The sequence below is a fragment of the Electrona antarctica genome (genome assembly GCF_951216825.1).
Source record: "Electrona antarctica genome assembly, chromosome: 16".
NCBI lineage: Eukaryota > Metazoa > Chordata > Actinopteri > Myctophiformes > Myctophidae > Electrona > Electrona antarctica.
Genome location: NC_136797.1, coordinates 39,259,047 through 39,271,694, shown reverse-complemented (window position 1 = coordinate 39,271,694; position 12,648 = coordinate 39,259,047). Strand labels below are relative to the sequence as shown.

The following is a 12,648-nucleotide window of genomic DNA, read 5'->3' as shown; positions in this document are numbered from 1 at the left end:
CCCACCAGGGGTGTAGTGGAGGGGGGCGCTGGGCAGCTTCACTATATTTTTTTAAAGCTAATATTTCCAATTGTGCAGCAGGTATGTTTCAAACGTCTTTTAAAGACGGAATGAATCCAATGCTCATAGGACTAGTGATAATTAATAAGGATCCAAGACAAAGGTTAATCCACGGATGGTTTTCGGTCAGGGTAATTAGCACTTGAAGCTACGCCGGTCCAACACAGTGACACAACGCACTGGCCTACGAATCTAATTCCTCCACTGGGGACTAGAAGGAGTTGCGATACCTTGTTCCCCACGTTGACGCTGGCCTGCTTGGAGATGAGCAGCGCTGCCATCTCGGGCCGTCCCTCCTGCGCGGCCAGGTGGAGGGGCGTGATGCCCTGGAGGGACTCTGCGTTGGCCAGCGCCCCGTTCTGCAGCAGGCAACTGGCCACCTCTATCTGGTTCTGCTTGGCCGCTATGTGCAACGGAGTGTAGCCATTCTACCAGACGGACGGAGAGACACAGGCACACGCACAGACAGACAGACAGACAGACAGACAGACAGACAGACAGACAGACAGACAGACACGTGTACAGTCACACAGACAGACAAGTATACAGACAGAAACGTATACAGACAGAGACGGTGAGACAAAAAGACATATAGTCAGACACATAAACATACCGCCAGATAGACACTCAGACACAAAGTATAATTTATAATTAAGGCATTTAGCAGATGCTATACGTATGTAAATCCATTAAAGTGCTACAAAGTGACTATAGGATACGAGGTAAACATCAACCCTAGCATCTGTTTACAAATCCACAATACTATCTAATTGTGGTATATCCATGTATGCTATCTATCTCATTACATAGCACACATCTGTACAGTATAGTATCTGTAAAAAAAAAAACAAAAAAAAAACAAGGGATACAAGGAATGAGGGTGATTTAGATCACTGGTTCCCAATTTTTACACCTGTTTATGGGTCCCTGTATTTTTTGTTTCCTACATTTTGTTTTCCAGTAAGAAAAAATGAAAGAAAAAAATGAAAGAAATGTCATTAAAAAAAGTTTCTCTCTTTTGGGCGACGGGCTAAAATGTTTGGGAAGTGGGAACCATTGATTTAGATCATGAAGAGGTGAGTTTTTTCAGGTGGAAAATGGGGAGTCTGCAGTCCTCCTGACTGAGATGGAGGGAGGGAGGGGGGAGGACCACGGTTTGGCAGCCAGGAGGGAGAAGAGTTTTGGATGCTTGGAGCATTAATAATGAATTGTCCATAGTGTGTTTTAGGGAAGGAAGGGACAACCGGACGTCCTGTGTTAGCTGATACTAAGTGAGCAAGAAGGGGATAGCCTAGAAGTGGACAGTGGTGGAAAAAGTACTCAAAAGTTTTTAAAGTATCAATACTGCAATATAGAACAACTCTGTTAGCCTACATGTAAAAGTCCGGAATTCAAAATGTACTCGAGTGAAAGTACAAAAGTATTGTCATCAAAATGTACCTAAAGTACAAACATAAAAGTACTCATTGACAGAATGTGCCATTTCAAGTTGTCAAATGTTTAGAAATATTTTGAAAATAGTAGAACTACAGCTTCTAGATAAATGTATAGGGCTGAACGGGCTAATCTATGTTTTGTAATATTAAGCAAAATCTATAAAGTAACTAGTAACAAAAGTTGTCAAATAAATGTAGTGGAGTACAATATTTGGATCCAAGGTGTAGTGGAGTCAAAGTAAAAGTATTTGAAATTGGACGTACAAATACCTCAAAAGTACAGTACTTAGTTACTTTCCACCACTGGAAGTGGAGTGGATCTACAGCAGTATGGAGAAGTGTACGGTGTACTGAATGTAAGGGGCAGGGCGCCATGCCCTTGATAGCTTTATAGGTCATCACCCTAGTGTTTTGCACCAGTGAACGCAATACAAAAGAGGGAGACGTGGAAAATGTCAGACAGATATAAACATACAGACACATACAGTCCATATAGACCAGTGGTTCTCAACGTTTTCAGGCCGCGTCGCGCCCCCTAAAGTAATCATATTTGAACTGGTGACCCCCCCCCCCCCCCTCCCCCTCGAATCATGTGGGGAGCCGCCCACGGGGTCTCGACCCACAGGTTGAGAACCACTGACTATAGACAAACAGACAAATACAGTCTTACAAAGAAGCACACAGTCAGACAGATACACAATACACACATACATCCAGTCAGACAAACAAACAGACACAGATCATTTAAAAATCAATCACAGACAAAGAAACGTACATGCAGTCATACGAACAAACATACAGTGTCAGTCAGTCAGTCAGTCAGTCAGTCAGTCAGTCAGTCAGTCAGTCAGTCAGTCAGTCAGTCAGTCAGTCAGTCAGTCAGTCAGTCAGCCACATAGACAGAAACAAATATACAGTTAGACAGACAAACAAACTCAGTCAGACAATCATGCAGACGCACAGACAGGGCGTTATACTGTAGGCAGGCATGAGAACACAGCCATCCAGAAAAACGCAGACACAAAAACACACTTATAGAAGCCGTATCAGTCCACAGCCTATGGTCTAAATTACATGTTTTATTCAAGTGTTGAATTGGTAGGTAGGAATTAATCAGTTCATGTCAACTGTTCGGTGGAAGGGGATTACACAATGAAAGTAAAAATGACACATTCATTTCCCAAGCGCTAAATATTCGTTAAATCATTAACTGCGTTTAATTATTCAAAGTCTCTTAAGTTGTAATGGAAGTGCTTCCTCCTCCCGCAAGGACTTAATTCAACCATTCTCTCTCCTTGGAAATTACCACAACGTTTTGTGCTACGATCAATCACTTTGATAAGATGGCGTGTCAGATTGGTCTTACTCGGGCGGTACTGTGTGCAGATCCTCCCTTGCTAACCAGGAGTTTCACAACGTCCAGGTTGTTGTGATGGACCGCTACGTGAAGGGGTGTCAATCCATTCTATTAAACATACACACACACACATTACAAAAGACATACCCGCTGTTAGGGCAAGCTATGACCTACGCCTGAGCCACACATCATTTCTGTGGACAGATAATACTTTAACGTCACTCCCACCAAACATTCGGACTCTCAGGTTGTACAGCAGTGACGAGTTGGTGCAAAAGGCACTCGCATATATGGTGTCGCTTTTTCAACGTTTAAAACAAGGCAGGCAGAAGCGGTCAGAAGCGGCCATTGAGCCCCGTGTGGCACCCCAGAGCAAGGCGCCAAACCGAGCGAGTGGACGTGCCAATCGGTGCGATGTCCGTGTCTGCCGACTCTGCGCCATTCGAGTTGCATTACCGATAGGCAGGGTCATAAACCATCTGTCCTCGCCAACGCACAACGCGACAGTCCCATCGCATCGACGTCTGACACAGGGCATCCTGCCCAAATTCGTCACCTGCTTGGCGCGGGCATACATAGTATACACACCCACATACAGTCACACACACAGCATGCGCAACCACACCTGCACACACACACATACCAGCTTATATCTGTCATCACAAATAACCACTACGTGGTGACACAGGAAACAACGCTAAGCATCCTTAGTGTTAATCCATTGAGACCTGGAACGCATCCATGTCACGTTAGCGTTAGCGTTTTAAACATTATGTTATAATTTAGCTATTGAAAAATAGCAGATCTACAAGCTCATAGCGCGCCACCGAGTGGCGCGCTACGAGCTTGTAGGTCTGCTATTTTTGAAAAATCGTTAAAATGTGCCTCAAATCTTTCCGAAAATTGTCATGATTTAGAAAACTTTTTTTTTTTAAATTTCGACGTCAGGCCTGAATGGGTTAATTGAAAGACTTCAGCGTACATGTGGCTCGGGTTGGCTCACCTTCCCAGCAGCATTTGGATTGGCTCCTCTCTCCAGCAGAAGCTCAGCTACGTCTACCTTGCCGTACTTGCAGGCCACGTGAAGCGGAGTGAAGCCTTTCTGCTCACACACACAAACACAGTGGTGGAAAGTGCATTTTAACAAAAAAAAAAAGTCTAGGCACTTTTACTTTACTTGAATATTTTATATGTGTGTCCGAAACGTCGACTGAATAATGTTCTTTGGATGTTCCAGTGTGCGGGACTTCCTTCTCTGATATTGTCTACCATTGACATCAAAGATCCCTTGGTGTGCAATGTGTGCATTTGGACTTTCCTTTTTGTCCTACACACCTGTGACCTGTCGTTAACCTATGAGGTGTTCTGTTCAATTTTGTGCCGCTATAATGTACTTTGCATATGTAGATCTGCTATTTCCCCTAAATTGGCTTCCGGGCAAACGTCTAATCTCTCTTTTACCTTGGTCATGGTGGTCTGCTGTGCGTTCTCGTCCAGTAAGATCCGGATGGTGTGGATGTGTCCCTCGCGCGCTGCGATGTGTAAAGGGGTGTGGCCGGCGGTGGTGGTGGAGTCCGGGTTGGCTTTGTGCTCCAACAGTAGCTTCACCAGCTCTTTGTGTCCCATACGGGCCGCACAGTGCAGGGGTGTCTGGTCATCCTATCAGGAGGAGAGATGTTAAATCACACAGTGCAGGGGTGTCTGGTCATCCTATCAGGAGGAGAGATGTTAAATCACACAGTGCAGGGGTGTCTGGTCATCCTATCAGGAGGAGAGATGTTAAATCACACAGTGCAGGGGTGTCTGGTCATCCTATCAGGAGGAGAGATGTTAAATCACACAGTTCAGGGCTGTCTGGTCGTCTTATAAGACAAAGAGGGGTAAACATCAAAATGGTTTGCACAATGGTGCATGCACATTGTTTTGTTAAAGTGGCCATGTTGGCAGCAGTTTATTAATCAAGTGTTTAATTGCTTAAGATGCAACATTTTCAGCAGTAGATTGCAACTTCCAAAGCTCCTTTTGTCTTCAAATATCAGACAATTTCTTTGAACTTTTCATTTTCAGTATTTTGCTTACAGCAAGCCCACACTGTTTCCATGGTTCCACTGATTCCATAATGAACGAATGGAATCATCAAACTACTAAAATGTGAATCAATGAAAAAAGAAAAATGAACAAATGAAACAAGTTCAATCTCAACCAGCTATCCAAACAGGAAACGAGTGTGGTATAGAGGGTATGCGCGTGACATCATCATCAAACCCGGAAGTTATGCAGGAATGTCTACTGAGTGGCAAAAAACTATTTTCTGGCCTTGACAGCCCATACATCCAAACAGAAAAGTCCTATTTCATTGCATTAAACAACGTTAAACAATGTTTCACTTTGCATGTTTCTTTGCCACTCGATGTGCCATTCACTTGAAGCATGTGCATACCCTCTATTGTACGGTACCTTGGCCTTGGCGTCCACTTGTGCTGTCTTCTCGAGCAGGAAGAGAGCCACCTCACAGTGGCCAGCTCTGCACGCCATGTGGAGAGGAGTCTCCACTTTCTATAGGGGATACATTTATAATTATTTATTATTACCGTATTATGGATGATAATGGATGCCATGTGGAGAGGAGTCTCCACTTTCTATAAGGGATACATTTATTATTATTTATTATTATTATGGATGATAATGGATGCCATGTGGAGAGGAGTCTCCACTTTATATTGGAACGTCCTCGTGACCGGTGCCCGTGTGTTTGTTCCCACAGCACTAGTTTGCTGGCTGGCAGCTCTTGGTGTCTTTGGCAGTGTCCTGCTAGTTTCATTCTCCTGGCTGCTATTTTCTGGCTCACCCATGGCATTCCATCATACAGATTCTTGTTGGTAACATGTGTATACTCTTGCTGATGTTAAGTACTGCACGCAGCATTCTGGTGTAGCACTCATCTAGAGACTTCTGCAGGGTTGGCTTCAGGCTTCTGCCGTATAAGAGAACAGACTCTACCGTTGCATAGAAGACGCTGAGTTTGGTTTGACGTGGGAGGTTGGAGTTCCATACACTGGCCATGCCATTCAGGGCCCTCCATGCAAGTGCCTTTTCCACTATAAGATTTTGCTCCGTTGAGTTGACCCATGAGCCCAGGTACTGTACTTGAAGTCCTTGACTACCTTGAGCAGTGCCTCCTGTTGTCAGAGGTGGATGCTCCAATGGGATGCTATATGATAACTTCAGTTTTCTTGGTGTTCAGCTGGGGGCCAACCTTGGCACACTCTGATTCCTCCTGAGCTTGTTCCACGTGGTCGGAGAGCAGGCTGATGTCAGGACAGGTCTGTCAGGACTACTGTGTGGTGTCGTCTCGGCCTCCTTGGTGTTAGGCTGAGGCCAAGATCCTGCTCACATCCATTAATTGTCTTCCTTAACGCATAGTCCAGGACTATGACAAAGAAGAAGAGTCACACACACAAGTACTGTAGCAAAATAGCCGATTTACACGCTCACAGGTTTGGACGTGAGGGGTTTTACCCGACCGCGACGATTTACAGATAATGAGAACAACAAAGTTGTATTACAGCAACTTCCATAATGAAAGAAATAGAAGGAAAAGTAATATATACGTCTATATAACAACTACACAAAATTGTGTCCTGGAATCTCTGTTGCAGTAATGAGGCCCATCGTAGGTCTGTGGATGTTTTTGAGTTAAAGTATCAATGGGTTGGTTTTATTACATTTATTTCTGCTATCAATATTTTCATCGTTTTGTTTTTATGTTTTTCTTTGAGTATGCAGTACTCAGAGATGTTTGGTTGTAAATACATTTTGAAAAATTGTGATTATTGTAATTGTAATTATTAGTGAATACTTAGGGAGGTAGGAGTTTAATACAGTTTACACTTCATCCTACTCCTTTTTGGACAATGCCTGTTCTAAACGAAACAAATTCATTCATTCATTCATTATCATTCATATTTAAGATCAGCAGTGCGTAATTGATGGGTGGACAAGAAGCTATCTCACCACGTTGGAAGCATTGGGGGAAGCCCCTCGGTGAAGGAGTTGCTTCACGATGCTCAGGTGGCCCATGAACGCTGCTACATGGAGAGGGGTGAGACCAGACTGCATGCACGCCACACACACACACACACACACACACACACACACACACACACACACACACACACACACACACACACACACACACACACACACACACACACACACACACACACACACACACACACACACACACACACACACACACACACACACACACACACACACACACACACACACACACACACAGGGAGAGAGGTTATTAGGATTAGTTGTCCAAACCTCTTATAATGTAGAAGACACAGACCAACCACTAGTCGCAGATTCATTCATTCATTCATTGAAGATCAATGCATATGGGACAGGAGGTCAGGAGGTCAGGAGGTAGTCTTGGAAGTGGAAGGTTAGCTATTCATGGCCGGACTCTCCCTGGCTTCATGACAAAGTGTCCTTGAGCAAGACAGACTTAACCCCCAACTGCTGTACTGATGAGCAGGTTGTGTGTGCGTGCGTGCGTGCGTGCGTGCGTGCGTGCGTGCGTGCGTGCGTGCGTGCGTGCGTGCGTGCGTGCGTGCGTGCGTGCGTGCGTGCGAATGTAGTGCACATTTAAAGTACTTCGGAGAAAGCTGCTATCATATTGTCGGTCGGGCGGAAACCACTCATTCACAAAAAGAACACAGCCAGTTGCGGGTTGAATTGCTCGGTGCTCTACAAAGGGACACTGAATACTGCACAAACTGGACTGTTTGACTCTGAGGAAGTCGTGAAACGTCAGTCACCCCAGGATGTATTAATAAAATGTGCAGACCCAGTCGAGTGCTCAGTATTTTTTATTTTCGATTGTCTGTTTTCGTCCTTTCTTTATTTCTTTATGTTCCTACAATTCCCATGATGCATTTCACAAGCCGCCCTGGCACATAATGGTCTGTGGGTGACGTACCTATCCTGAAGAAAATCTGTGTACCAAAATGTTCCCAATCAATCTTTTTAATTACAGGTCAAGAAGACAGTGTTCAGGACTTGGGACTCAGAGTCCTTTCTTGTATAAATGATTGTAGCCAACATACCCAAATGGTTTGATCTCTTTTTAGCAAAAAACTAAAAAAGTAAAACACTTTTTTTTTTTTTTTTTTTACTTTTGCTGTCAACATCAAAACTATAATCATGTCCAAAGTGTCAAAACAAAAGTCTTTATGTTCTTCTCTGTGTTCAAGCGCTGAGACACATATTATAATTAAAATGACTTTGTTATCTCACCTCTGTGACAGCTTCCAAGGAAGCAGAGTGCTTGAGCAGCAGATCCATGGATCGCATGTGGTTCTTCTTACAGGCAATATGGAGAGGTGTGAAGCCATTCTGTACACACAGCAAACACAGAAAACTGTTGGAGCTACATGAGTATACAACAGTGGTGGAAAAAGTACTTAAATATTCTACTGAAGTAAAAGTATCAATACTGCAATGTAGAAATACATTCAAAATTTACTTGAAATTTACTACAAAAGTATTGGTATCAGAATGTACTACAGAATGTACCAAAAGTAGAAAAGTACTCATTATGCAGAATGGCCCATTTCACAAGTTTTAAAATGTTTGAAAATAGCAGATCTACAAGCTCTGAGCATTGTGAGCTTGTAGAAATGTACACAGGGCTGAAGTGGATAATGTATGTTTTGTAATAATTGCAGCAGAGTAAAAGTATAATATTTGACTCTCAGATGTAGTGGAGTAGAAGTAGGAGCACTAAAGAAACTTGAAATACTCAAGTAAAGTAAAAACTAAAACGAATAATAAAGGTAACTAACGAGTGCGCGGGCGTTGGCCTTGGCCCCCTTGTCCAGCAGGACTTTGCCCATGCGGTGGTGACCGCAGTGGGCCGCTACATGCAGAGGGGTCAGGTGGTCCAGGGTGACGTCATCGATCTCAGCGTTGTACTGGAGCAGCTGTCTGACGCAGTCCATGTGATCACCCTGAGCTGCCATGTGGATGGGCGAGAGACCATTCTGATAGGAGGAGAGAGGAGAGAGGGAGGCAGAGAGAGAGAGAGAGAGAGGGAGAGAGAGAAAGAGAGAGAGAGAGAGAGAGAGAGAGAGAGAGAGAGAGAGAGAGAGAGAGAGAGAGGGGCAGAGAGAGAGAGAGAGAGACAGAGAGAGGGAGGCAGAGAGAAAGAGAGAGGCAGAGAGAGAAAGGATGAAAGAAAGGTAGTTAGTAGCGGCAGTGGATCAGGGGTAGTGTGGCCAGCGGCTTGCTGGATGGGAACCGTGAGGTTCCCAGTTCGATCCCGGGCTCCCCCAGCATTAGTGTCCTTGAGCAAGACGCTGAACCGTCAGACAGACGAGAAAGCGTGTGAGAGGGAAAGAGAGAGAGGGATACAGTATATTGTTTTGAGGGTGAATCATTGTAACCACTTTGTCCTATTTTGGAGAGAGAGAAAGAGAGATAGAGAGAGAGAATGTGGTGGTGGTGGTGACGAAAGGCCGGGAGCGTGAAAGAAAACGTGGTGAGAATAGAGGGGTGGATCGCAGGAATGGCAAGCAGATGGTGTAGAGGAGAGATGGAAGAGATGGGATGGAGGACTTTTTTGAGACTATCAGCAGATAGTCCACGAAGGAAGTAAAATAAATCAAATCAATATATTTAATAATTATTGTGGATGCTGGACCACCAGACAGGTGGTTGGCAAGGAAACATTTGGCAAGCATTACTGACAAGTCTGCAAATTTAGGGCTTAAAGTGGCCTTGAGCCAGAGCCGTCAGCAGCCAACACACAGTACAATCCAGAATGTTCATTTAAAGGAGGTATAAGTGGGGTTTCTTTTGTTTTAGTTTGTTGTTGTTATTTTTTCAGGGGCGCTTAAAAGTCTCCTGAATATGCGAGGCATTTCAGGCCGTATATACTGTATGCAATACAGGCTGTATTGAATACAATACGGCCTGCAATGTTCAGCTGTATTATACAGCTGAACATTCTATGCCAGAGCCATGTGAAGAGTCGCAACAACAGAAGTCCAAAATGCTAGACCATGTCATTCTAGTAGGCCTCATATAGTTCCAGTCACATGTTAAATTAAGATCAAGATCACGTGATGACAATCTGAGTCTGTAAAAAGTCTTACCTTTTAAAAGTGCATCACAAACACTAATCCCGCCACAGTGTGTGCAGCTAACTTCCAGGAACTACTAAGAGGCTCCATGATCCGCCATTGCTGTAAAAAACATGGGTTTTGGGTCCACTGGAGAGAACGGAGTTGTCGCGACACACTCTTTACACGGCTCTGGTTTACAGTATGCGTCCCACTGTGTGCAGTGCATGTGGTATACCTTGGTTTTAGCCTGGATGGGCGCGCCCTGGTCCAATAGGAACTCGATGATGCGGACGTGTCCGTTCCTGGCTGCACAGTGGAGTGGAGTAAGTTCGTCCTAGGGGAAGAAGGCAAGGGCAATTATACAACAGGTAGTCCTGAGGAAGCAATCTGATTGGTTGAAATAGCTCTCTACCCGTGCTTCAAACGAGCATCACCGCACACCTAATCAAAACATAAAATCACACCCGTGTGAACTGAGTGGTGTAAGGTCTTATAAGGTCTTATATAGCCTGATCAGCTGTGACGTAATGAAATCACACCCGTGTGAACTGAGTGACCATAGCAACCATGCTCATTTGTTGCGAACAGACAGACAGACAGACTAACAAAGCCAGTTGTAGGAGAAAAAATCACACCCGTGTGAACTGAGTGGTGTAAGGTTTTATATAGCATGATCAGCTGTGGTCTGACGTAATGTCTGACGTTAAAGATCTTTGGCTAGGTAGACTCGTCTTCTGATGTGATGATTTGTGACCATGAAGTTGATTCAGCTGGAGTTTTTGTCCGATGTGAGGTATTATATAAGGTAAGGTATTATATAGCCTGATCAGCTCTGATCTGACGTAATGAAATCACACCTGGATGTGATTTCACAACTGGCTTTTTTTGTGCAGAGAAAATGAGCATGGTTGCTACGGTCATCCAGTTCACCCGGGTGTGATTTAATTACGTCAGAAATTATTTTGAACATAGCAACCATGCTCATTTTTTTCTGCACACAAAAGCCAGTTGTAGGAGTGGTTTACACCACTCAAAAAACAGCTGTGCTGGGCAGTCCCCGCACGCAGTGGCTACTAGCTGACGCAGTGGCTACTAGCTGACGCAGTGGCTACTAGCTATGGAGTGGACATTCTGTTCTATTCTTCAAGCAGCTATGGAGTGGACATTCTGTTCTATTCTTCAAGCAGCTATGGAGTGGACATTCTGTTCTATTCTTCAAGCAGCTATGGAGTGGACATTCTGTTCTATTCTTCAAGCAGCTATGGAGTGGACATTCTGTTCTATTCTTCAAGCAGCTATGGAGTGGACATTCTGTTCTATTCTTCAAGCAGCTATGGAGTGGACATTCTGTTCTATTCTTCAAGCAGCTATGGAGTGGACATTCTGTTCTATTCTTCAAGCAGCTATGGAGTGGACATTCTGTTCTATTCTTCAAGCAGCTATGGAGTGGACATTCTGTTCTATTCTTCAAGCAGCTATGGAGTGGACATTCTGTTCTATTCTTCAAGCAGCTATGGAGTGGACATTCTGTTCTATTCTTCAAGCAGCTATGGAGTGGACATTCTGTTCTATTCTTCAAGCAGCTATGGAGTGGACATTCTGTTCTATTCTTCAAGCAGCTATGGAGTGGACATTCTGTTCTATTCTTCAAGCAGCTATGGAGTGGACATTCTGTTCTATTCTTCAAGCAGCTATGGAGTGGACATTCTGTTCTATTCTTCAAGCAGCTATGGAGTGGACATTCTGTTCTATTCTTCAAGCAGCTATGGAGTGGACATTCTGTTCTATTCTTCAAGCAGCTATGCAAGAGTCTTATTATTTCAGTCTGCCCAAGAAAGTGGCTCTCACAAATGGAGATCTTATTTTTTTTAACTAAAAGGATAAGTAAAGTGGTCACTACAACACGACGTAACACACATAAAACCGAAGTGTTGGGCTCCCTACCTTAGTCTTGGCATCAATCTGTGCCCCTCTGTCCAGCAGCAGTCGCACCATGATTACATTACCCCTCCTGGCGGCTATATGGAGCGGGGTGATGCCATTCTACAAAAAAAAGGAATATATATCAATAAACATTGGGAAAAACATAATAAATAGTAGTCCTACGTCATATGTAAGGTTGTGTTTCCTACAATAGAGACTGGAAGCATCTAGGCAGCCGCACAGTTCAAACAGACAAATGCATGATCATAATCATCAAATAATAATAATAACATTTTCGTGTGCAAGCATATTCAATTTTCATATCAACACCATTCATGAAACAGCTTTCAGAATGGACATGACCCCTATCTTGTGCAATGTCACGCACGCACGCACGTGTGCGCACACATACTGTACACACACATACAGTACACACACATAAATACCTTTTTCATGTGCTTTTCAATTGCACATGCATGGTTCACACTTTTAATTCTTAAACTGATGTTATGTTGATCCTATAAAATGATGACGCATGCACGAGCGCACGCACGCACGCACGCACGCACGCACGGCATCCTCTGGGGGATATACACACCTGCGTTTAAAAGGCACAGGGTTCGCACTTTTAATTCTTCAACGTGATCCTATAAAATGATGAGGCAAACCGCGGGGTTTGCGTCATCATTTTATAGGATCACGCTGAAGAATTAAAAGTGCGAACCCTGATACACAG

General features: G+C 44.0%; 1 protein-coding gene across 1 annotated transcript in view; it reads right to left on the bottom strand.

Annotated features, from left to right (window-relative positions):
• The window catches only part of LOC306939125 (uncharacterized protein), a gene marked incomplete at its 5' end in the record, with an annotated part of 161,250 nt that overhangs the window by 71,945 nt on the left and 76,657 nt on the right, over positions 1 to 12,648 (bottom strand). Inside the window, 10 exons of the mRNA XM_079523625.1 lie at positions 291 to 488; positions 2,863 to 2,961; positions 3,857 to 3,955; positions 4,315 to 4,512; positions 5,311 to 5,409; positions 6,868 to 6,966; positions 8,161 to 8,259; positions 8,709 to 8,906; positions 10,225 to 10,323; positions 11,934 to 12,032. Of these exons, the coding sequence (XP_079379751.1) occupies positions 291 to 488; positions 2,863 to 2,961; positions 3,857 to 3,955; positions 4,315 to 4,512; positions 5,311 to 5,409; positions 6,868 to 6,966; positions 8,161 to 8,259; positions 8,709 to 8,906; positions 10,225 to 10,323; positions 11,934 to 12,032 (1,287 nt within the window). The remainder of the gene's footprint in view (positions 1 to 290; positions 489 to 2,862; positions 2,962 to 3,856; positions 3,956 to 4,314; positions 4,513 to 5,310; positions 5,410 to 6,867; positions 6,967 to 8,160; positions 8,260 to 8,708; positions 8,907 to 10,224; positions 10,324 to 11,933; positions 12,033 to 12,648) is intronic.